This window comes from Dendrobates tinctorius, unplaced genomic scaffold (genome assembly GCF_039654945.1).
Source record: "Dendrobates tinctorius isolate UK_male_01 unplaced genomic scaffold, ASM3965494v1 ptg000068l, whole genome shotgun sequence".
NCBI lineage: Eukaryota > Metazoa > Chordata > Amphibia > Anura > Dendrobatidae > Dendrobates > Dendrobates tinctorius.
The window spans coordinates 3,824,368-3,850,809 of NW_027361736.1; the positions used below are offsets into that span (position 1 = coordinate 3,824,368).

A 26,442-nucleotide genomic window follows, 5' to 3' on the forward strand; every position below is an offset into this window, starting at 1 on the left:
ATATCAATGCCCCACGCATTCTTAAGAGGTTTTTAGCCAGACGCAGTGGAGGGGAGTGTAAGAGAGGGGGTACTGTTAGCACCGCTCCCCGTTTCGCCGCCCCCGCTGCCATACTCACCGCTCCTGCTTCTGCCCCGACTCTCTCCTCTGACGCGTCCTGCACGCGCGCCTCCGCTCCCCTCGCTTTCCGGCGGCCGGCGTCCCGACGCTCTCCTCCACTTCCCTCGGCCGCGCGCACTGTGCCTCTGCGCACGCGCCGGAGGGATAAGCCGCACGCCTCTGCCGGCAGCCACCTGTCTGGCGTGACCTGACCCGGACCGGCCTCCCGACCTATCAGAGGCCACCACCAGGTATTTCAGGCCGCCCTCCCTTAGTGGAGGCGCCTGACTATTGAGTTGCCTCTCGGTTGTCTAGGCCGCGCTCCCTGCTGCTAGTCCCTTGCAAGCTGCGCACTAGTTTACTCCTTGTGTCTTGTGCCTCCTGCTAGTCCCTGTGTCTTCCGCCTGTGTCCCCAGTGTTCCTCTGACTCTCCGGTCCGTGCCTCCTGCTAACCCCTGTGTCTCCTTCCCTTTTCAGTTCGCCTCTTCCTGGACCCCCGCCATCCTCCGTCCTTCTCCTTCTTCCTCAGCCTCTGGACCCTGGTCATCCTGGTTCCTCTCCAGACCTTCCTCTGTTCCTCATCATCTGTTCACCCTCCTGAGCCGACCCCTGGTCCTGGCTGCCGTGGCGCTAGAACTTCCCGAGTCTGTTCCCTAACGGTCCCTGTATAGGGGTCGGTCCACTTGGTGCGCTCGCTCGGGGAGGGCTCGGCGCCACGGCCCAGTGGGTCCACTCTCGTCACCTGCGTCCACAGCGTAACAGTATAACACCGGGGAAAGGTGATGAATTCTGTTTTGTCCATGTTCAGTTTGAGAAAGCGAGCAGAGAAGAAGGCTGAGATAGCAGACAGACATTGTGGGATTTCAGTCAGTAAGGAGGCGAGGTTGGATCCAGATAGGTAGATATGCGTGTCATCAGCATAGAGGTGATACTGCAAACCGTGGGATTCAATGAGCTGTCCCAAGCCGAAGGTATAGATGGAGAATAGTAGGGGTCCTAGGACAGAGCCTTGGGGAACACCGACAGACAGGGGGCGAGGTGAGGAGGTGGTGTGTGAGAGGGAGACACTAAATGTTCGGTCTGGTAGGTATGATGAGATCCAGGATAGGGCCAGGTCTGTGATGCCAAGAGATGAGAGAGTTTGTAGCAGGAGGGAATGGTCTACGGTGTCGAAGGCAGAGGACAGGTCCAGGAGAAGGAGGACAGAGTAGTGTCGCTTGCTCTTGGCAGTTAGTAAGTCGTTAGTGACTTTAGTTAGGGCAGTTTCAGTTGAGTGATGTGGTCGGAAGCCAGATTGTAACTGGTCAAAGAGGGAACAGGAGGAGAGGTGGGAGGACAGTTCAAGATATACATGCTGTTCCAGTAGTTTTGAGGCGTAAGGGAGAAGAGATATTGGGCGATAGTTAGACACAGAGGATTGGTCAAGGGAGGGTTTTTTGAGGATGGGTGTGATTGAGGCATGTTTGAAGGATGAGGGAAAGACACCATTTGTAAGTGAAAGGTTGAAAAGGTGTGTTAGAGATGGGATGAGGACTGTGGCCAAGTTAGGGATGAGGTGAGACGGGAGTGGGTCGAGGGCACAAGTGGTGAAGTGTGATCTTGACAGAAGGGTGGAGAGCTGATCTTCTGTTGTGTGTGTTTATGTTTTTGTGTTTAACTGTAAAGTTGTACTGTTGGAGGGCCAGGCTCCAGCGTAGCAACCTTCCTTTAGTACCAGACACGGTGTGCAGCCAGCTCAAGTGGTTGTGGTCGATCACCACGGTGAAGGTGCGTCCGTACAGATAGGGCTGCAAACGTTGCAGGGCCCAAACCATGGCCAGGCGCTCCTCTATGGTGATATAGGCCACTTCCCTCGGCAGCAGCTTCCGGCTCGGGTACAACACGGGGTGCTCTTGGTTCCCTGAGTCGACCAGGATAAGCACAGCACCAAGGCCAAACTCACTGGCATCTGTCTGTACCATGAATGGCCAACTGCTGTCGACAGCCTTTAGTACAGGAGAGCTGCTCAGGGCTGTTTTCAAAGCCCGGAAGGCCACCTTACAGCCGTCTGTCCAGTTGACTGTTTGAGGTAGCTTCTTCCTGGTGAAGTCCATCAAGGGTTTTGCCAGACTACTATAGTTTTGTACAAAGCGCCAATAGTACCCTGCAGTGCCCAGGAAGGACATCACCTACTTCTGGGGTGGGCCAGGACACGATTGCGTCCACTTTCCCAGGCTCTGGCCTCATAGAACCCCCACCTACCCAGTGCCCCATGTAATGGACCTCACTCATGACCATCTGGCACTTTCCTGGTTTGATGGTCAAGCCTGCTTGGTGGATGCACCTGATCACCTCCTGGAGATGCTGAAGGTGTTCCTCCCAAGAGAAACTGAAGACGGCAGTGTCATCCAGGTACACCACTGTGTACCTTTCCAGTCCCTGAAGCAGGTGGTTGACCATCCACTAGAATGTTGCAGGGGCATTCTTCATGCTAAACGGCATGACCGTAGACTCGTACAGTCTGAAAGGGGTGATAAAGGTGGACTTCTAGTGCGCCTTGGGGCTCAGGGGAATCTGCCAATATCCCCGACTCAAATCCATAATGTATAGATAGTACGCGCCAGCTAACCACTCAAGCATCTCCTCGATGTGTGGCATTGGGTGCGCATCAGAGACTGTGATGGCGTTGAGCCCCCTGTAGTCCACACAGAACCGGGTGGTCCGATCCTTCTTTGGCACCAGGACTACAGGTGAGGTCCATACACTCTTGCACCGTTGAATCACTCCCAGCTGTAACATCTCATTGATCTCCTGGCCCATGACGTGCTGCACCTCGTCTGAGATCCGATAGGGTGTCCACTGGAGGGGCGCGTGATCCCCGGTGTCCACTTCGTGGGCCGCTATCTCAGTCCTTCCTGGTCTGTTGGTAAACACGACCCGGAAAGGTTCAAGCATGGCTCGCAGCTGCGACTTGCTGGGGTGCAGATAGCAAGGTGCTTACTTCCACGTCCTCTATGGACCCACCGGCCTTAGCTTCGGCCAGCATGTCCAGGAGGGGGTCTTCCTCCATACTCGGGCAGGTTGCAGACCTGTAGGAAGCAGGCTTCACGTTCCTGATGAGCCTTCATCATTTTGACATGGAAGGTCTTGCGCCTACCCCGAGCGTGGTTAAGAGTGACCATGTACGTGACTGGGTTGAACTGTTCGTGTACGACGTATGGGCCTTCCCAGGCTGCCTGAAGCTTATCCTTTGGTATGGGGACCAGCACCCACACCTTCTGACCCACCTGGTAGGTCCGCTCCTGGGCATTCTCTTTGTACCAGTGCTTCTGGTCCTTCTGAGGTTGCGCCGTGTTGTCATGTACCAACTGCATTAAGGTCTGCATCTTGTCACGGAAGCGCATGACATAATCCACGATGGACACTTCGTATTCTTAGCATCTATATGAGGGTACCATTGAAGTGCTCACACAAACTATTGGTTTGGGGGTGATACGCGCTCGATACCAGATGCTTCACCTGCATGCTCTTAAAGAGAGCCTCCATTAGGTGAGACATGAATTGAGTCCCCTGGTCGGTAAGCACCTCCCTGGGAAATCCTACCCATGAAAAGATGGCCAACGGGGCATCCGCCATCTTATCCACCCTAGTTGAGGACAGAGCCACTTCCTCCGGGTACCGGGTAGCGTAGTCTACCACAGTGAGGATGTACTTCCTTCAAGAGCTGCTGGGGATGGCCAGTGGGCCCACAGTGTCCACTGCGATCCTCTGGAAATGCTCCTCTATCACTGGAAGAGAGATCAGGGGAGCCTTGGGAACAGGCCCTGACTTCCCCACTCTTTGACAGGTAATACTGGAGCGGCAGTAGTTTGTCACATCTGTCCCCATCTTGGGCCAATAGAAGTGTTGAGACAGCCGGGCCTTAGTTTTGCTGATCCCCAAGTGTCCAGCGAGTGGGATCTCATAGGCAATCCACAACAACTCACCCCTAAATTGGTACGGGATGACCAGCTGCCTTTCCCTCAACCACTCCTTTTGGGATTTACCGGGAACTGTCTCCCGGTACAACCTCCATCGTTACCAGAACACCCTCTCCTTATCAGACACGGAGGTGGGCTCCTGGGCAAGGCGTCTCAAGGTATCCAGGTTCGCATCTGAGTGCAGAGCAGCCTGGAACTCCTGGCTGGAGGTAGCCATAAGTGACATCAAGGTCCCTTTCTCACAGAAACCCTCTGGGTCCTGCTCTGGGTCCATCTCTGGTTCAGTCAACCCTCTGACTGAGGAGGGTCCAGAAGGCAGGGCGTTACCTACATTCTGGGCATTCTGACTGCTAGTGATAACGGCAATGTAGGCTGTCTCCCCGGAGATTTGCACAGACCGATAAGCCGGTGCTGCTATGGGTTCTACCTCCCCATCCACCTCTAATATCTCAGGAGCAGTGCTATATACTGTATGGGGCAGTTACCTTCCTCCGTAGTACTGGTCAGTTGCACGGTATCACTTTCCTCATGGTTCCCGTGCATCTCCCTATTTCCCTTAGCACCGTTGCTTGCTCCTGTTAGGGGTTCCTCAGCCATTTCATCCCACAGAGTGACGTGGCTGAGCACTCCTGCTCGTGTAGACAAATCATCATTATTAGATAAATTATTATCAGGTGAGTCACTGTCAGGTAAAGCATGCAATTACACATCATTAAAATAGAATCATAGAATCATAGAATCATAGAATCGTAGAGTTGGAAGGGACCTCCTGGGCCATCTGGTCCAACCCCCTGCTCAAAGCAGGATTCGCTAAATCATCCCAGTCAGATGTCTGTCCAGCCTCTGTTTGAAGACTTCCATTGAAGGAGAACTCACCACTTCTTGTGGCAGCCTGTTCCACTCATTGATCACTCTAACTGTCAAAAAGTTTTTTCTAATATCTAATCTGTGTCTCCTCCCATTCAGTTTCATCCCATTGCTTCTAGTCTTTCCTTGTGCAAATGAGAATAAAGTTGATCCTTCTACAATGTGACAGCCCTTTAGATATTTGTAGACAGCTATTAAGTCTCCTCTCAGTCTTCTCTTTTGCAAACTAAACATTCCCAAATCCTGCAACCTTTCCTCATAAGACAGGGTTTGCAGACCGGTCACCATTCTGGTCGCTCTTTTCTGAACTTGCTCCAGTTTGTTGATGTCTTTTTTAAAATGTGGTGCCCAAAACTGGACACAATATTCCAGATGAGGTCTGACCAAAGAGGAGTAGAGGGAAATAATGACTTCACGTGATCTAGACTGTATGCTTCTGTTAATACATCCTAGAATTGCATTTGCCTTTTTTGCTGCTGCATCACACTGTTGACTCATATTCAGTCTGTGATCTATTAGTATACCCAAGTCTTTTTCACATGTGCTGTCACTTAGCCCTATTCCTCCCATTCTATATATGCTTTTTTCATTTTTATTGCCCAGATGTAGTACTTTGCATTTCTCCCTGTTACCATTCTGTTAGTTGCTGCCCACTTCTCCAGTTTATTTAAATCTTTTTGAATCCTCTCTCTCTCTTCTCTAGTATTAGCTATCCCTCCTAGCTTTGTGTCATCAGCAAATTTAATCAGTTTACCCTCAATTCCTTCATCTAAATCATTGATAAAGATGTTGAACAATACAGGGCCCAGGACAGAGCCCTGTGGTACCCCACTTGAGACATTCTTCCAACTGGATGTGCAGCCATTTACGACCACTCTTTGGGTCCGATCACTAAGCCAGTTATGAATCCACCTAACAGTTGCCTTGTCCATTCCATACTTAGTCATTTTTTCAATAAGGATTGTATGAGAGACTTTGTCAAATGCTTTGCTGAAGTCAAGATATACTATATCTACAGCATTTCCTTGATCCACCCAATCAGTGATACCGTCATAGAAGGAAATTAAGTTAGTCTGACATGACTTATTAGTTACAAACCCATGCTGACTCTGTTTAATCACTTCATTCTTATCCAGGTATTGACATACATGTTGTTTAATAATTTGTTCAAAGATCTTTCCTGGTATAGAAGTCAGACTCACCGGCCTATAGTTGCTTGGGTCCACCTTCTTCCCCTTTTTGAAGATAGGAACAACATTTGCTCTTCTCCAGTCTTCTGGCACTTCTCCTGTTCTCCAAGAATTTTCAAAGATTATGGAGAGGGGTTCAAAAATTTCTTCTGCTATCTCCTTCAGTACTCTGGGGTGTAATTCATCTGGACCTGGAGACTTGAATTCATTTAGGTTAGCTAAGTGTTTCCTCACTATCTTTCTGTTTATAGATATCCTGGATTCTTCTATTCCCTTAATAGGACAGTGAATAACAGTTGATGTTACATTTCCTTTCTGAGAGAAAACAGATGCAAAATAGGAATTTAAAAGTTCAGCCTTCTCAACATCCTGTCTTACCATTTCATCATTTTCATCCTGTAAAAATCCTATAGCATCTTTGACTTTTCTTTTACTTTTGACATATCCCCAAAATCCTTTTTTATTGCTTTTGACATCTCTTGCAAGCCTCAATTCATTTTCAGCTTTAGCTAATCTGATTTGTGCTCTGCAGGTTCTGCAGACCGCATTATATTCTTCTTTAGATATGCCTCCCTCCTTCCATTTTATAAACATTTTTTTCTTCCTTTTTAGCATGTGCTTAAGTTCTGTGTTCATCCATCCTGGTTTCCTCAAATGCTTCCTATTCTTCCCTCTTTTCGGAATTGTTAACAACTGTGCTTTGAGAATTTCATTTTTCAAGATTTCCCATCCTTCCTGGACATTTTTGTCTTTAAGGATATCCAGCCATTGGTTCCCTCCAATTCTCTTTCTGAATCCCTTAAAATCTGCCTTTCTGAAATCTAACCTTGATGTCTGAGTCTTCACAGGTCTTCCGCCTCTAGTTATCCAAAATTCTAAAATAGCATGGTCGCTACCTCCTTGGGTCCCAGCCACTTTTACCTCCTCAACCATTTCCTCCCTGTTTATAAGGATTAGATCCAAGGTAGCAGTTCCCCTTGTTTTCTCCCTTACCTTTTGGAAGATAAAGTTGTCAGCAAGAGAGGATAAGAATTTCCTTGACCTGTTAGTTTTGCCTGAGAGAGATTCCCAACAAATTTCTGGATAGTTGAAATCTCCCATGACAACTATGTCATATTTTTTGGAGAACTTGGCCATTTGATGCATAAAGAGTTCATCCATATCTTCAGCTTGCACAGGCGGCCTGTAGTAAATGGTGTCCTTTCCATTGTTCTGTCCTTGTATTCTTACCCAAACAGTTTCCACAGGACTCCCCGTCTCTGAAGCTTCAATCTCTGTGCAGATATACGCGTTTCTAACATACAATGCGACACCCCCTCCTCGTTTATCAAGTCTGTTTCTTGCAAATAAGTTGTATCCTTCTAGTCTTGTATTCCAATCATGTGTATCGTCCCACCAAGTTTCAGTGATTCCAATGACATCATATTTCTTTTCCTGTGTTAGTAGTTCCAATTCTCCTTGTTTGTTGCCCATGCTTTGTGCATTAGTATAGAAACATTTTAGTTGGTGATTGGTTTCTCTTTCTCCAATATTTTTATTGATTAGATTCTTTCGTCTTTGTTCTTCCTTTCCACTTCTAATAGCAGAGTTCTCAATAGCATTTGTCAGGTGTATGGCTTTTTCTGGTCTTTTGCTTCCCTTCCCATGTTGTTCTAGTTTAAAGCTCTCCTTACAAGTGTAGCAAGGCGACTTCCAAATACATGCTTTCCAGTCTTCGTAAGGTGCACCCCATCTCTAGCAAGTAGTCCATCATATAAGTAGTTCACTCCGTGATCCAGAAATCCAAATCGTTGCTGACGGCACCATCGACGTAGCCAGTTGTTCACCTGCAGAATCTTATTCCACCTCCTTGTTCCATGGCCATCCACTGGGAGGATGGAAGAGAAGACCACCTGCGCTCCCAGTTCTTTCACTTTCTTGCCTAAGTCTTCAAAGTCTCTGCAGATGGTTTCCAGGTCGTTTCTTGTGGTGTCATTTGTCCCCACATGTAGTAGCAGGAATGGGTAGTCATCTGTAGGTCTGAAGAGTCCTGATATCCTGTCAGACACATCTTTAATTTTTGCACCTGGAAGACAGCACATTTCTCTTGAAGTTATATCCGGTCTGCAGATAGCGGCCTCTGTTCCTCTCAACAGGGAATCCCCCATGACCACCACTCTCCGCTTCTTCTTCACAACATTTTTCTTTCTCCATCCAGGAGGACTCTGAAGGCGTACAAGGTTGCTGTTTGTTGGCAAAATCTTATCCTGATGTATTTCTTCATTGTTTTCCTGCGTGAGAGCATGGTACTGATTTCTGAGTAGTATGGGTGCTGACTGCCTCCTGATCCTCCTGCTTCTCTGGGTCACATGTCTCCATTCCTCTGTTTCTTCAGGTGCACTTCGAATTTCTTCTCTTTCTGTAACATGAAGAGATAATTCTGCTCTGTCCAAGAACTCTTCACCTTCCTTAATGATCTTCAACGTAGCTAACCTCTCTTCGAGATTTTGCAACTTTTCCTCCAACAGGGACACAAGCTTGCATTTGTGGCATGTGAAGTTTGGCTTTTCCACTGGTAAATCTGTGAACATATAGCAAGAAATGCAGCTCACCAAATGGCTCCTGGCCTCTTCCATCTTGAGATTTCTTAAAAACGATGAAAGATGAGCCAAAATTCGCGCGCCAAAATGATCTCCTCAAGACTCTTCCACTGGTTTTCCGATTTCCTCTTTTCAGCTGCAACGGCCAAAACCCAGTGATCGTTGAGCTCGCGGAGACTCTTCACTTATCCCAGAAGGCACTGGGAATATGCAAATGATCTCCTCAAGACTCTTCCCCTGGTTTTCCGATTTCCTCTTTTCAGCTGCAACGGCCAAAACCCAGTGATCGTTGAGCTCGCGGAGACTCTTCACTTATCCCAGAAGGCACTGGGAATATGCAAATGATCTCCTCAAGACTCTTCCCCTGGTTTTCCGATTTCCTCTTTTCAGCTGCAACGGCCAAAACCCAGTGATCGTTGAGCTCGCGGAGACTCTTCACTTATCCCAGAAGGCACTGGGAATATGCAAATGATCTCCTCAAGACTCTTCCCCTGGTTTTATCATTAACATTACCCTTAGTATCAGATTGGGGAGGGGGGTCAGGGACATAATATGCAAATATTCTCCCAATATCAGTCCCCAACAAATGTCGGTGGGCTAGTTTTCCGTCAAGCCCATTTCCTTCACCCCGCTTCCGGCACCCCAATCTGTAAAAACCCGGGCCATCGGCAAAGGGCAGTGGACTCCCCCAATCCCAGTGACAGTCAGGGTTTTCCCCGGAATTATCTCTTCAGGGGCTGCCAGTACGGGTCAGATGAGGGTTCGTTCAGCCCCGGGGTCCTTGAGGTCTCTAGTGACACGGCTCCCCACGGTGACTTGCTGCACATTGTCACATTATCACAGACCCTCTCAACCGCCTCACCCACAAAAAGAACTGCTGCATTAGGCTCTGAGGCTTTGCCTGGGGGGTTCTTCTGCTTCTCCAGACAGGTGGTGCTGATTTGTCCAGTCCGATTTCAAGAAAAACACTTGCGAGGGTCTGATGTAGACCTGGTGCTGGCAACGGGGACAGGGCCTCCAGGGAGTCAGTTGGCAGGGGCACTGGGGTTGGTTGATGGCTTACTCCCTCTCCAGCTGGCGGTGACTGGCTTTCGCGCTTCCGGTTTACGGTGGGCTTCATAGGTGTCGACGACCTGCGCTGCTTTGTCTGCATCTTTTGGCTCTCGGTCCATCACGAACTGTCGCACCTCAGCTGGGCAAAGATGTAGGAACTGGTCTTTGATCATGAGGTCCTGCAGCTGCTCAAAGATGGTCATAACTTTCTACGGTAAACTTCAAGAGTGAGCTGGTACTTCTTTATCAGGGCATGCTTGATGGCCTCATAGTCTCCATCTTGGTCTGACAGGAGAGAAGCAAACACCTCCAGAGCTTTTCCTTTGAGCCCTTGGATCAAATATCGGGCTCATTGGCTCTCAGGCAGCTGGTACTGTCTGCAGGCTTACTCAAATGCATGCAGAAATGAGTCCAAGTCCCCTCCTTTTCCATCACAGGAAAGTGCTCTGGCCGGGGTTTACGAAACTAAGCGTTGCTGGACTCACTGCTGGGCTGGGAAGACATCTACCCCTGGATTTGGGCTAAGTCCAGTTGGTACTGTCTTTCTTCCCACGCGGCTTCTCGCTGGGCTTGGACCTCCGGTTCAGCTTTCTCTTGGTATTGTTGGATCAGCTGCAGATGTCTGTCCTGGTCGTCTGTGGAGCATTGTTGCAGAGCCATCTGCAGAAAGCAGTCCACACTACACTGGTTGCAAGTAGGGCCGGCATTCAGCGGTTGGACCTCCAGTGCAGCACCACCTGCGCTTGGGCTGGCTTCTGCTTCAAGTTGCACCAGTTCCGCGAACATTTGGTTTTTGTTTCTGCTTCGACGTGCACAGGGCAATAAGAGTGTCCTTGGTCTGCTGCCTATACCAGCCTCTCCCAGCGTAACCATGGTTGCCAAATAAAAGATAGGACAGAAAAGCAAAGAGAAGGGGATGGGGTAACTGCTATATAAAAAAGTATTGTCTCAGATCTAATAAACACTGAGTTTGTTCTCCAAAACTTTTTGCGCAGGGTCTTCGCAAGAACAGTACAAGTATAAGTTTTTAGTGAGAGGAATGATTGCTCAAACCAGATCACTAATGCTCTATTATCCCACTGCTGCCATCAATATGTCATGAATTACAAGGGGAATATATTTGTATATCCCACTTTCCAGTTACGGGTTGGAACTTGCAGCTCTCTGGCGCCCCCCCTTACCCTCAGGTCCAGGGCTGCCACTACTTTAGGAATTTTGGGGCCCCATACTGGCAAAATTTTCAGGGCCCCCTTGAGACTCCGCCCAGACTCCACCCCAGCCCCGCCTCCACCCCTCGAACTGTCTACAGTCCCACCGCGCTCTCTTGGAAAAACTTGACTTCTCACCAATCACACATTATCAGTTCCCATCTCCAGATCACACATATAGCCGGCAGCTTTTGTTTTGGCCAAAACCACAAGGTAGAATCTTTGGCCAAGCTCTACTCTACTCTAGCCTATTAAATATTTGTTAAACACACCCCTCACAGACCTGTGCTGGCACACAGGGCTGACACCTAGTCACACACTGCGGGCACACTGTGACACCCTGCACACACTGCGACACCCTGCGACACCCTGCACACACTGTGGGCACACTGTGACACCCTGCACACAATGCGACACCCTGTACACACTGCGGACACACTGTGACACCCTGCGGGCACACTGTGACACCCTGCACACACTGCGGGCACACTGTGACACCCTGTACACACTGCGGGCACACTGTGACACCCTGCGGGCACACAGTGACACCCTGCACACACTGCGGGCACACTGACACCCTGCACACACACTGTGACACCCTGCACACACTGCGGGCACACTGACACCCTGCACACAATGTGACACCCTGTACACACTGCGGGCACACTGTGACACCCTGCGGGCACACTGACACCCTGCACACACTGTGGGCACACTGTGACACCCTGCACACACATCACACTGAATATCTGTGCCACCGGGCCTGGTACGGGCCTGCTGAGCCGCAGCCTCATATACCCTCACACACTGCTTTTACCGGCCGCTGCTGAGGAGGAATACACGAGCCGCTGAGACCCAGCCAAAGCCCCGGCCTGGAGTAGGACAGCCATCCGACCGGCCGCGGACACATGGAGGGGAGGATACAAGTGCCGAGTTCCGCCTCTGAATGATAGCCGGGAGGAGGGGGCAGCCGCCACCACACTGACCCCGCACCAGCGCTGAGCACTATGACAGGGGATGTTACCAGGGATGTACAGGCGCCCACACAGTTGAACTGCCGCAGCGCCGCTAGCCAGGGCCCGGCTTAGCCTGCCGGTCGGGCCCGGTGTGCAGATGAGATGGGGCCCGATGCGGGCCCCCTCTGCCCACCGGGCCCCATACGCCAGTCAAGGCAGTAATGCCCTGATGGCGGCCCTGCTCAGATCAGTCAGGGAGCTGCACCTAGGATAAGTAGTCGTCAGAAGGACCGCCTTGCCGTGTACTGGCTATTAGGCACTCTGCAGGGAGGGTGATGAATATCCCCAAGCCTAGGTGGGGTAAGGCCTGAAGCATCAGGTGACCTTTTAAAGGATGGTGGGAGTGGTCACCGCCCACATCAGCTGACTCAGCAGCACTGCAATTACACCAGATTGTCAGCAGTGAAAAACTGACATTAAACCCCGCTGACCTGAAAGGAAAAAAGTTTTAACCGAGTGGAACCAGAGCTGCCACAAATCCAAAAATCCAATAGTACCTCCCTTTCAATGATGGGCCTCTGGACCCTCAACACCGGATCTCACCAGAAAATGACTTACGATGAGGATGCCTCGATCCACCAGAGTTCCCCTCTGCTGTCACGTGATCCTCAGGTTTATGGTGAATGCAGCCCGATCGAGATGACAATAACGTAGGCTTAAGAGATGCCACAAATCTCCAGAGCGCCGACCTGTCGAATGAGTTGTGCATTACTGGGGGTAACTCCAGCTGGAAAGTTCCCATGCTGAATATAGCCCAATCACCCTAGAACTCCAGATTCCAGTAGCATACTTCCACCTGATGTTTTTGGTGGACACCCACACGTAATCATTCACACACAGGTCCGGACCAGAACGTTTATTTCCACATATGTGTTTGCCACAAGATGTGAACTAATTAAGGAACCAACAAAGGAGGCGTACTTCTGTGTCACCAAACTCATACCCCCAATACCCACAGAGGGAACCATCACCCTCCCCTGACCACTCCTCCTAAGAGGAAACCGAGACTCAGGGTTTACTTGTGGTGAGGGTTTAGTCTTGCCCCTACTCCCTGGCAGCACCTCTGCTGCCCCCACTGGAAAAGAAGGGGTAGGTTGTAGAAGGACGGCAGAGATTGTAGCTCCCGGGCAGAAGTCCTTACATGACTGGTCCCAGCTGACTACTTCCCTGGACCGCCAATCTATGACCGAGTTGTGTTTTTTCAACCGAGGGAGGCCTAAAACGATGGGAATTGGCATACCCTTCAAGATGTAGCACAACAGGGACTCTTCATAACGAGTCATTATTCGCAGGTGTATATTATCTATGACTGGGTCACCCTCCCTTGGCTGAGTGAGACGGAGTCAATGGCCTGAAAGCTTAGGGGTTTCACTAATGTCCTACCCCTCAGACCATGGACAATGCAAAGAAGAGGGGGATGTTATGAATGGGTCACCGAGGAGGACAACAAAAGCTAAGTCCCAGAAAACCAGAGAGGTTGGTAGCTATGCAGATTGCAGATCCCTGATCTTAACCACACAACTAGCAGTAGCAGTAGAGAATTCCTACGATGATCTAGACGCCTCGTCACAGGACTACATAAGCCTAAAGTAGGAAAAGGGAAAACTAACTGCCCCAGAGCAGACCCCAAAGGAATAGACAGCCCCCACACATGTATTGATGATGAAACAAGATGAAAACACAAACACAGGCAGGAAAATAGGCAGAGCAAACGATGGGGCCCAAACTATCTATAAAGAACAGGAAAGGAAAGACACTGTCTGCAATCTGCCAAAAACCCTACAAAAATAATGTCCAACACTTCTGATAGCAAAATTAACCCTGAAGTCACTAGACTTCTCCCACTATATCAGCACTCTGAAATATTCTGAGACAGAGCAAAAAGAGGCCAATCTAATAAGGGACTAAAAAGCAAATTGGCAAAAACAGATAAATAAGAGTGGAAATTCAGCACAGCCCCAGCCGGGGCTGGCTGAACACACAAAAATCTGAATAGACCAACAAAATCAAGTGTGAACATTAGCAAAAACACTTAGCTTTGAGAAGGCTGGAACAGAGCTGAAAACTATGACCTGAGAAGCCAGAAGCAGCCACCAGCACTAGACTAGGGCGTCAGCTGTCTTAAACCAGTCTAAGATTCCTGAGGTCCAATCGTCATCCTCATTATCAGGTGATAGATCTCTACTGATTAAATCAGCCTCACTACCTCCTGTTACCACCAGAGGGAGTCTGGAAGGCGAACTCACAGCTGGTGGACCAGAGAATGAACTCACAATAGGGGGAACTCAACCCTGAGTGCCAGAAAAAGTGGAATTAATTATATCGGTATAGTGGATCAAAATAGAATAGAATAAAATACCACATTTGGTTGGCACTACTGCGAAAGTGGACCTTAATAAAGCATTGGATAATCGGAAAAAAACACATAAAAAACACAAGAAAAAAAGCCGACTAAAAGCCCAAAGAGTCACAAATATAAAATCATAATTTTATTAATATATCAGGTTAAAAAATGGATTGATTCATGGTCAAAAATCCATAATTAAATACAAAATACAGTTAGTAATAATTATAATGCATATCTGTATGCTACAAGAAAATATGGGGCACACTTATCCAGTTTGCATAGAATAGTTGTGGATATCTCAGTGTAAAACGTATATACAAAAGATGCCAATAATATATGGTGAAAAATATATGTATATTAAATATAGTGCATATGGCAAAGTTGGCAAAAAAAAATTACCGTATTTTTCGGACTATAAGACGCACCGGACCATAAGACGCACCCCTATTTTCAGAAGGAAAATAGGGAAAAAAAAAATAATGTGTCAAATGGGGGTCCGTCTTACAGTCCGAATTCAGCTTACCTGGGAAGGGATCCGGCACAGGTGGAGAAGTAGTCACAGGGGTCATTCAGTGGTCCAGGCTCGTGCGGTGGCGGTGGCTCTGTGCTCGGGCAGCTGCGCTGGGGCTGGGGCGGGTGGGCTGTGCTGGGGCAGCTGTGCTGGGGCAGGGGCAGCTGTGCTGGGGCAGGGGCAACTGTGCTGGGGCAGGGGCAGCTGGGGCAGGGGCAGCTGTGCTGGGGCAGGGGCAGCTGGGGCAGGGGCAGCTGTGCTGGGGCAGCTGTGCTGGGGCAGGGGCAGCTGGGGCAGGGGCAGCTGTGCTGGGGCAGGGGCAGCTGTGCTGGGGCAGCTGGGGCAGGTGGGCTGGGGAAGGGGCAGCTGTGCTGGGGCAGCTGGGCTGGGGCAGGGGCAGCTGTGCTGGGGCAGCTGGGGCAGGGGCAGCTGGGGAAGGGGCAGCTGGGGCAGGTGGGCTGGGGCAGGGGCAGCTGTGCTGGGGCAGGTGGGCTGGGGCAGCTGTGCTGGGGCAGCTGTGCAGGGGCAGCTGTGCTGGGGCAGGTGGGCTCTGCGGTGGTGGCAGCGGGCGGCGCTCTGCGGTGCGGTGGTGGCAGCGGGCTGTGCTCCGGTGCAGGGGCGGTGGCTCCGCCGGCGTTTCTTCGCAGCCCGGAGGCCCCCGCACACCCCTTGCTGGGCGCCGCCATGTTGCGGTGGCCTCCGGGAGCATGCACGCCGGCAAGATGGCTGCCGGTCCGGGGACGGCGCATATGCAGCTTCAGATCTCGTGCCGAGATCTCGAGGGACGAGATTCAAATCTCGGCATCGAGATCTCGTCCCCTGAGATCTCGGGACGAGATCTGAAGCTACACATGCTCCGTCCCCGGACCGGCGGCCATCTTGCCGGCGTCCATGCTCCCGGAGGCCACCGCAACATGGCCGCTCCCAGCAAGGGGTGTGCGGGGGCCTCCAAAGAAACGCCGGCGGAGCCGCTGCCCCTGCACCAGAGCACAGCCCGCTGCCACCACCGCACCGCAGAGCGCCGCCTGCTGCCTCCACCGCAGAGCCTCGCCCGCTGCCACCACCGCACCAGGTACCGTGCATTGCGACCATAAGATGCACCCCCCACTTTCCCCCAAAATTTTTGGGGAAAAAAGTGCGTCTTATGGTCCGAAAAATACGGTAATACAAAAGAGTAAAAAAAAGTGCAAATGTGCAAAAATAACATAAACAAATATAAATGTATCAAAAAACCTCTACATACACTGGATAGAATATATATAAGGTAATGTAGTAAAGTGCTGACACAAGAATTCACCACTGGGTGTCAGTATATCCAAAACAGTGAAAATGTATTGTATACCAAGTAAAATAGTAAAGTGCAGATGCAAAAATATACCACCGGGTGTCACTATGTCCACATCGTATATACAGTGACCAGGAATCAACATGTAGAGACAGGTAAACTATATAAAACATGATAATATCGAGTGACTCACAAATAGGTATTGTTATGAATGAGTCACCGTAGGAGGCAAAAACAGAAATACTAGCTAAGTCCAGAAAACCAGAGAAGTTGGCAGCTATCGGATTGCAGACCCCTGAACCTATCAACAACAACTAGCAGTAGCAGTGGGGGGTTCCTACGGTGCCCTAGACCCCTCGATCACAGCCGGAGAACTAAATAGCCTAAAGACAGAAAGGGAAATCTAAACTGCCCCAGAGCAGACCCCAAAGCAATAGGCAGCCCCCAACATATAATGACGGTGAAGCAAGATGAAAAAACACTCACACAGATAGAAAGATAGGCTGAGCAAATGATGGGGCCCAAGCTAACTAAATAGGACAGGATAGAAAAGCTGCTGTCTGCAATCCGCCAAAAACCCTATCAAAACAAGAGCAAACAGACTGATAGGGAAAAAAGCCCTGAAGACGCTAGGCTTCAAAAAGACTATATCAGTACTCAGGTATTTTCTGAAGACAGAGCAAAAAGGAATTCAGCTCACCCCGTAGGGAATGGCAGAAATCCAGAAAAACAAGGCAAAACAAAACCAAAACACAAATGCAAAAAGCAGAGCAGAAAACTTAGCTTTTGAGGAGCAGGAATCAGACTGGTCTCCTAGAATCCCTCAGAGAAATCACCCGCAAGGCAGAAGGGCGTCGGCTGCCTTATATCCAGTCAGCAATTCCAGTCACCCAGTCATCATCATTCTGCTCAGGTGCTTGGTAATCAGCCTCACTACCTTCCTTCACCAGAAGAGGGAGTTCATCAGACCTCAATGGTGAAGGGGAAAATGAACTCACAACAGGTATAGTGTGATCCTGGTCTCCTGGATGGACGCCTTCCCCAACACGCGTTTCGGCACACTGCATTCATCAGGGGGTGGCGCCAATAGGAGAGAGGTGAGTATAAATATAGTACATGGCGTTGGGGAGGGCGTCCAACCAGGAGACCAGGATCACACTATGCCTCTTTGTTCCGGTTGAGCCTGTACCTGAACCGAGACCCAGAACCCTGACAACTGCTGCAGCTGTTGTGTCACCTGACACTGTAGCTCCTTAAGCTCATCAGTGAAGGTCTGGATCAGTTGGGCGAAGGCCTGCATTTGAGCCATGGTTCACTGGAAAAATGTGATGGTCGGTGATAAAGTTACGATGTGACCTGACCCAACGGGTGGTCGGTCAGCGAACGGCGCAACACTCACACAACGGGATGGTATTGGGGAGAGGAAGGCCCTACCGATATGGAATGACTCAAAAATTTCTCCCGAATAGCCCCTATTCTCTGGAATTCTTTGACCCAACAAGTCCGACTATCAACCACATTTGGATACTTCAGACGGAACCTGAAAACCCAACTCTTCAATAAAGCCTACAGCCTGCATTGACCCCGCTACCTCCTTCTCTCTCACCACTACCAGTGATATCACCTCAACCAACACCGGAACTGCTGCAACCCACCAACCTACTGTCTCCTTCCCCACCATCCTGTAGCATGTAAGCCCGAAAGGGCAGGGTCCTCTCTCCCCTCTGTATCAGTCTGTCATTGTTAGTTTGTTTACTGTAAGTGATATCTGTAATTTGATTGTAACCCCTTCTCATGTACAGCACCATGGAATCAATGGTGATATATTAATAAATAATAATAATAATAATAATGAGGGATGGTCACCACCTGAGATCAAACCTGAGCCTGTCCCTGCACTCCCCTAACGCCCTATGTAGGTCCTTCCCCCCTATTGCCGTCAGGATACCTCATCCCTAACGGTCACTTAACTCTGCCCTGGCTAGTGCACTGGCCGGCGATGGGTGCTAGCCTCACCTCTGCAGATATTACACACAGGGGATAGTGACAGACACGAAAGCAATGAGGAAATAACACTTAGCTTTCTGTGCTGCAAAGCACCACACAGCAGTATAAAGGCACCAGGGTAATGAACAGAGCAGAAGCACCACTGCACCCAGAGAGCTCCTCACACAGTCTTGGTCACTTGTTGTGAATTCACTTCCTGGCCTCCCTCTGGTTACTACTGAAGGTAGTGGAGCTGGTCAAATTGACAGAGGGGTTGCGAGTTCTCTTTCTGGGCTCCCTCTGGTGGTTACTGGAGGTAATGGAGCTGATCTGATTAACAGAGGCTTGCCACCTGATAATGAGGACAACGATTGGAGAGCTGGAGTTTCAGACTGGGATTTAAGACAGCCGACTTCCTCTATCCCTGCTGGTGATTTTCTTCCTGCCTTCTGAGGTCTTAGTTTCCAGCTCAGTCCCTGCATTTTCAGTTAAGTGTTCATTTGCTATTCTGTTTACATTTGATCTGGTTTTGTCTATCTCAGTTTTGTGTGGTCAGCCAGCTAAGGCTGGGGCTGTGCTGAATCACCATCCATATGTTACTGCTTGTGCCAGTTTGTTTTTGTCCCTTATTAGATTGGCCTCTTTTTGCTCTGCTTTCAGAATATACCAGAGTGCTACTATAGTGGGCGAAGTCGTGCGACTTCAGTATTTTTTGTATCAGACGTGTTGGACTTTTTTGCAGGTTTTTTTGCGTGATTGCAGACAGTGTCTTTCCTTTCCTGTCCTGTCTAGCCAATGTGGGCCCCACCATTTGCTCAGTCTATTTTCCTGCCTGCGTTTGTGTTTTCATCTTGTCTCACCAACAATACATGTTTGAGGGCTATCTATTCCTTTGGGCTCTGCTCTGTGGCAGTTTAGATTTCCCCTTTCTTGCTTTAGGCTTAGTTAGCTCTCCGGCTGTGCCGAGGCATCTAGGATCATCGTAGGCACGCTCCACGGCTACTGCTAGTTGTGTGGATAGGATCAGGGGTCTGCAATCCACTTAGTTACCAACCTCTCTGGTTTTCTGTGGCTTAGCTTGGGCTTGCTCTCCTCCTTGGTGACCCAATCATAACAGTCACTGAAGATTACTTTATCACCGACAGTCAGGTGATGCGTCAGGTGACCTTTTAAAGGATGGTGGGAGTGGTCACCGCCCACATCAGCTGATTCAGCAGCACTGCAATTACACCAGATTGCCATTGGGGAAAAACTGACATTAACCCCTGCTGGCCTGAAAGGAAAAAAGTTTTAACTGAGTGGAAACAGAGCTGCCACAAATCCAAAAATGAATTGTGGCAGGAGGTTTGCACTCAGAATCTCACGATACATGGCTCTATTCATTCTTTCATGTACACGGATCAGTTGTCCTGGTCCCTTTGCAGAGAAACAGCCCCAAAGACTCATGTTGCCACCCCCATGCTTCACAGTAGGTATGGTATTCTTTGGATGCAACTCATCATTCTGTCTCCTCCAAACATGACTAGTTGTGTTTCTACCAAACAGTTCTACTTTGGTTTCATCAGACCATATGATATTCTCCCAATACTCTTCTGGAAAATCCAAACGCTCTCTAGCAAACTTCAGAAGGCCCCGGACCTGTACTGGCTTAAGCAGGGGGACACATCTGGGACTGCAGGATCTGATTCCCTGGTGGCGTAGTGTGTTAGCCTTTGTTACGGTGGTCCCAGCTCTATGCAGGTCATTCACTGGGTCCCCCCGTGTGGTTCTTGGATTTTTGCTCACCGTTCTTGCGATCATTTTGACCACACGGAGGGAGGTCTTGCGTGGAGCCCGAAGTCTTGTATGTCTTCCATTTTCTTACTATTGCTCCCACAGTTGATATCATCACAACAAGCTGCTTGGCTATTGCAGATTCAGTCTTCCCATCCTGGTGCATGGCTCCAATTTTGTTTCTGGTGTCCTTCGACAGCTCTTTGGTCTTCACCATAGTGGAGTTTGGAGTGTGACTGTGATTGTGGACAGGTGTCTTTTATACTGATAACAAGTTCAGCAAAGCATTTGACAAAGTCTCTCATACAATCCTTATTGAAAAAATGACTAAGTATGGAATGGACAAGGCAACTGTTAGGTGGATTCATAACTGGCTTAGTGATCGGACCCAAAGAGTGGTCGTAAATGGCTGCACATCCAGTTGGAAGAATGTCTCAAGTGGGGTACCACAGGGCTCTGTCCTGGGCCCTGTATTGTTCAACATCTTTATCAACGATTTAGATGAAGGAATTGAGGGTAAACTGATTAAATTTGCTGATGACACAAAGCTAGGAGGGATAGCTAATACTAGAGAAGAGAGAGAGAGGATTCAAAAAGATTTAAATAAACTGGAGAAGTGGGCAGCAACTAACAGAATGGTTTTTAACAGGGAGAAATGCAAAGTACTACATCTGGGCAATAAAAATGAAAAAAACATATATAGAATGGGAGGAATAGGGCTAAGTGACAGCACATGTGAAAAAGACTTGGGTATACTAATAGATCACAGACTGAATATGAGTCAACAGTGTGATGCAGCAGCAAAAAAGGCAAATGCAATTCTAGGATGTATTAACAGAAGCATACAGTCTAGATCACGTGAAGTCATTATTTCCCTCTACTCCTCTTTGGTCAGACCTCATCTGGAATATTGTGTCCAGTTTTGGGCACCACATTTTAAAAAAGACATCAACAAACTGGAGCAAGTTCAGAAAAGAGCGACCAGAATGGTGACCGGTCTGCAAACCCTGTCTTATGAGGAAAGGTTGCAGGATTTGGGAATGTTTAATTTGCAAAAGAGAAGACTGAGAGGAGACTTAATAGCTGTCTACAAATATCTAAAGGGCTGTCACATTGTAGAAGGATCAACTTTATTCTCATTTGCACAAGGAAAGACTAGAAGCAATGGGATGAAACTGAATGGGAGGAGACACAGATTAGATATTAGAAAAAACTTTTTGACAGTTAGAGTGATCAATGAGTGGAACAGGCTGCCACGAGAAGTGGTGAGTTCTCCTTCAATGGAAGTCTTCAAACAGAGGCTGGACAGACATCTGACTGGGATGATTTAGCGAATCCTGCTTTGAGCAGGGGGTTGGACCAGATGGCCCAGGAGGTCCCTCCCAACTCTACGATTCTATGATTCTATGAAACAGGTGCCATTACTACAGGTAATGAGTGGAGGACAGAGGAGCCTCTTAAATAAGATGTTACAGGTCTGTGTGAGCCAGAAATCTTGCATGTTTTTAGGTGACCAAATACTTATTTTCCTCCATGATTTGAAAAATAAATGTTGCCAAATCAGACAATGTGATTTTCTGGATTTGTTATCTCATTTTGACTCTCATAGTTGTAGTCTACCTATCTACCTATGATGTCAATTAAGGCCTCTGTCACCTTTTTAAGTGGGTGAACTTGCACAATTGGTGACTGACTAAATACTTAATTTCCCCTTTTCCCCCACTCTGTATGTGTATATATATATATATATATATATATATATATATATATATATATACAGTACAGTCATGGATCAAATTTGCAAGTGCAGGCAGGTCCATGTAACAAAAATAAAAACTATACTAAAAAAATATATACTGTATATATTATCTCTCTCTCTCTCTCAAACAACAAAAACCCTGTGAGCACATTGAACAGGTGTGAATTTTAACTGACGCCTGAAAACTATATACGACAGTAAATCTATATCTTTTGTTTGTGTGTGAGTGTATGTATATAGTGTGTGTGTGTATGAAATATTTTTGTAATCTATACAATATATATACTGACGTGATTGAGGACTTAGAGTGGTAAGGGAAATAACACTTCATTATTTGTCACAAGTAATTTAATGTGATCAGCTCCATTCTTCAGCATTTATTGCCTTAAATTGTATAAATATAGTTTATACACTAACTCAATATTATTTGTTTCTGTACAGATCATGTAGAAGAAATTTTCCAAGAAAAGGTCAATAACCAGAATACTGAAGAAAAGACTTTGGATCGGGCTCCAAGAAAGCAGGGCTGTCTTAAAAGGTTAAAGAGAGGGCCTTCTAAAAGAAGGCATAGTGTAGACAGGAAATCTGGATTCAAACTCAACTTGTACACTCCCCCAGAGACTCCAATGGAATCAGACTATCAGGATCAGATTGAAGACACCAAAGTTGAAGATGAAGAAGAGCGGGATCCACATCAGGACAATGTTGTACAGGCCACTGAACAAATTCAAACTCATGTTGAAGGAACTTCTGTGCTAGAGCTACCAAGTCCTTGTAGCACCAATCTGGAAAAGGCAGAGGAAGAGGAGGAAAAGAAAGATGACAATCTAAAACTTGAAAAAATTAAAAAGGAGAAGATACATGAAGCTGACAAGAGAACAGATTCTTCTTTAAAGGAAGAGAAAAATGTGCAAGAAGAAATAAATGAGTCAAACAAAATGTTGGAAAATGTGGAAAACTTTGTGGCTAATCAAGTCAGTGAGCTTGCACCTGCAAATGATGAGGCAAAAGATGAAGACCACCAGTCTCCTAATGAAGATCATGATGCTGATGATGAAGATGAGAGCCATCATGATATTTCACAGAAGGAGGTACCTGAACATCCTTTTGAGGAGTCTTTAGAGGATAAGGAGAGTTTTTTAGAAGAAAAGAAGAGTATTGCAAATCATACATCTCAACCTGATATTTTAAGCAGCAGCTGTGATGAAATAATTGAAGCAAAGCAACTGGTACAGCATGCAAATGAACAGGTAACTGAACTAGAAGAGCAAGCCATTGTTTCATGTGAAACACACCAAGTGGGTCCAGTTTCAGAGCTAACTGGTGATGCTGAGGATGGACTTGACAATGACTCAGAAACTGCACAAGCTGTTGAGTCTCTAAGCCGTGAAAATGAAGCGCAAGAGGAGGCGTTTAGAAACTGTTCTGAAATGCAAGAAGCATGTCATAATTTACACAGTTATGACCAGAGTCCATCAGCTATTTTTACAGAGGATTGTCATCAGTCTGACCATGGTAACCCAGCGTCCTCAAATAATTCATATCCTAGTCAGACAGTCCAGTCTGCGAACAGCCCTAGTGAACCCTCTATGGAAAGTAATTATGCTCCAATCAGCCCCAAGCAGGCAGTCATTTCTGTACCTTCTTTACCGAATATTGAAACTAGCCCAATGATGGATGTATCATCTGTGTCTGATCATGCACAGCAAGTTGTGGCTAGTGGCTTCAGTGATTTGGGTAGTATTGAGCGTACTACAGAGAACTGTGATAACCCAAACAGCTATGATTCTAGCATTGCATCTGGCATCTTACCCTCTCAAAATAGCTGTTCATTCAGTGGAGATATGACATCAACTAACTTGACTAAAAGTAGTTGTGCTGTAACGCAACAAATTTCTTCAATGAACAAAAGTTGCAGCATGATTGGGTCTCCACCTCCACAGCCACCTTGCAGTGTCAAGTCCACACAAGTCTCTGCAGTAGAGAGACCCAGAAGTGGTGGTCAACAACAACAGCAGCAGCTTGCCCCATGTGGAATTGCAAGCACAGGTTTTGCTTTGCTGGACATACCTGAAACTCCAGGTGGTGGACTTGGAGGGCTGTATGAAAGAATAGGACAAGGAGATTTTGTGTCAGCACACTATCCTCAACCCTCTGCTACTTTCAGCCTTGCCAAACTTCAACAGCTTACAAACACCTTAATGGATCACTCCCTGCCTTATAGCCATGCTCAGGCTGTGACATCCTATGCAAATAGTGCCTCTCTTACTTCTCCACTAAGCAACATGGTGCAGCTTACCCAGTCACCACATTCTGTTACTTCACAATCTCAAGCCACAATGACTCCTGCAAACCTCACACCACCACCAATGAATTTGCCACCGACTCTCCTTCAGCGGACCATTTCTAGTGGCCAAATGGGAATTTCACACAGCCAAAGGCTTCAGACACAAATGGGAGGCAAACCTCATATGTCCATGCGGACCAAAGTGTCTGCATTGCCTCCAGGAGCACCTTCTGGGCCCCATCCCTCACAAATCTATGGCCATGCTCCTCCTCCACAGAATGTGACCATGCAATCTCTTTCTCGGGCTCTCACCATGCAGCGAGGAATGAATATGGGTGTCAATTTAATGCCAGCTCCTACTTACAATGTGAGCCCAGTTAATACGCTAAATGCCATGAGTAGTTATCGTGTTTCTCAGTCAATGATGAACAGTGGGTACCACACCAATCATGGCTACATGAACCAGAACCCTCAGTACTCAATGCAAATGAGCATGATGGGAAGCCAGCCTTATGCGCAGCAGTCAATGCAGACTAGCCCTCACAGCAACATGATGTACTCCAGCCCTGGGCATCATGGTTACATGAATACAGCAATGCCCAAACAGTCAATCAATGGCTCATACATGAGGCGGTGAGTTGATCTTTCTGATGTCGATATCACTACACCCTCTCTTCCTTTCTCTGCAGCAGTTAAAATGGAATCTACACATTGGATTCAAATGCAGACTTACAGTGGTCACTGAAGAAAACAGACTCTGTGTCTCATTGATGCATGTTTTTTCTCCAATTTAGACTGGTCATTAATTTTCTACTAGTTTAAAATGTATCTGTTCTCCTTAATTTATTTAATCACTAATTCAAAGTATGTTTTTCTTGTTTTCTGTCTCATTTCATAAACTATCTCACTTTATTGATAACCTCCATCCAATGAGAATTTATTATTTTTGTTTGGGAATACTGCTTTATTAAAAGTTTGCTATTTATTTAGGAACCACAATTTTCCATCACAAAGTCTTTTCATCACTGGTTATGACCAAGCACACTTCCTTAATGCCATTGGCATTCTCTAAGTGACCTTTGGAATTCAAATATCAATGTTTCATTCTTTAATGAAATATTATCCCAAGCTGAATTATCTAGAAATGAGAAATCATAGTTACAGTAAATTTTCAAAGTTGTTTTCACCCTCTTAAAGCTGGTCTTTTTAAGGAGAACTAGTATTTTCCCCATGTTGCCTCAAGGGCATTGCACTCAGAGAGCTAGACTCTGCTGTTCACTCATGAGGGGTAAACACTCCGAAACAGATTAAGGTATTTTTTAGATTCAAGACTTGTTAAAGGTCCTCGATGGTACTTGCAAGATAGCTTACTATGTTCTGCAAGAGAGCTAATTTGCACATACTCTCGTTAATGAAATCAGGTGGTAAACTTTTTTAAAAACGATGTACCTTTTTCATTAGGGTAGCAATACACATTAGATAATAGTTTGCCCAACTTGGTGTCTTCTAACCATCTCAGGCATTGTGGTTCTGTGGGATAGGCATCTGGCAGCGACTAATTTTCCTTTCTTCATTGGAGGAATAACTGACTGGCAAGTGATTCTTGAACAACAGCTATTTTAAAGTGTATGGACAATTTTTTTGTTTACAGTAATCTTTAATAACCGTGAATTTTTTTTTAGGGAGGGCATTAGCTTTTCTAGGTGTTTCCTAGACAATATTTCCCAACTGCCACAGGGTCTCTCACCTGTGCGATGTTAAGCAGATCCTGAAAACATGATGTATTCGGGGCTGTGAGGAGTGGAGTTTGGGAATGCTGATGGTGTCTTAACTAGGTCCCTAATTGTGCAACACAATTGCTTTTAGTATTTTGCTGCCAACAGCAACTTGCAGGAACAAGGATAATTTAATAAGTGTGTGGTCTTTGTGTAAATCAGTATAGCTGTGTTTGCAGTTCTGAAACTGGTACACCTTAGGATAAAATTATATACAGTGGCATGTAAACGTTTGGACACCCTTGGTCAAAATTACTGGTATTGTAAAAAGTGAAGCAAGTTGAAGATGAAATGATCTCTAAAAGGCCTAAAGTTAAAGATGACATATTCACTTTGTATTTTAGGCAAAAAAAATAGTCATTTTTTACATTTTAAAAACTACAAAAAGGAAAATGGGTCAATGCAAAAGTTTGGGCCCATTGGAGATTTGTGTGCCCAGATAACTTTGACCAAGGTTTCAGACATTAATTAGCCTGTTACTGTTATGGCTTGTTCACTCTGATCATTAGGAAATGCCAGGTGATGCAAATTTCCCAGTGTTATAAAAAGCCTTCTCTAACCTTGTGCCAAAAAACAGCAGCCATGGATTCATTTAAGCAGCTGCCTTGAACTCTGAAAATTAAAATAGTGAAGGCGCACAAAGCAGAAGAAGGCTATCAGAAGATAGCAAAGCATTTTCAAGTTGCCCTTTCCTCAGTTTGAAATGTAATTAAGAAATAGGCGTTAACAGGAATAGTGGAGGTCAAGA

The 26,442-nt window shown here is 47.2% G+C and overlaps 1 protein-coding gene across 3 annotated transcripts in view; it reads left to right on the forward strand.

Annotated features, from left to right (window-relative positions):
* KAT6B (lysine acetyltransferase 6B) overlaps nucleotides 1-26,442 on the forward strand; it is a 695,781-nt gene that overhangs the window by 633,066 nt on the left and 36,273 nt on the right. For 2 of the 3 annotated variants that reach the window (XM_073581050.1, XM_073581048.1), the window contains one exon: nucleotides 22,074-24,912. In XM_073581050.1, the coding sequence (XP_073437151.1) occupies nucleotides 22,074-24,556 (2,483 nt within the window). In that variant the 3' untranslated portion in view covers nucleotides 24,557-24,912. Of the gene's footprint in view, nucleotides 1-22,073; nucleotides 24,913-26,442 lie in introns of those variants that run through there. The other variant, XM_073581049.1, reaches the window with a different exon arrangement.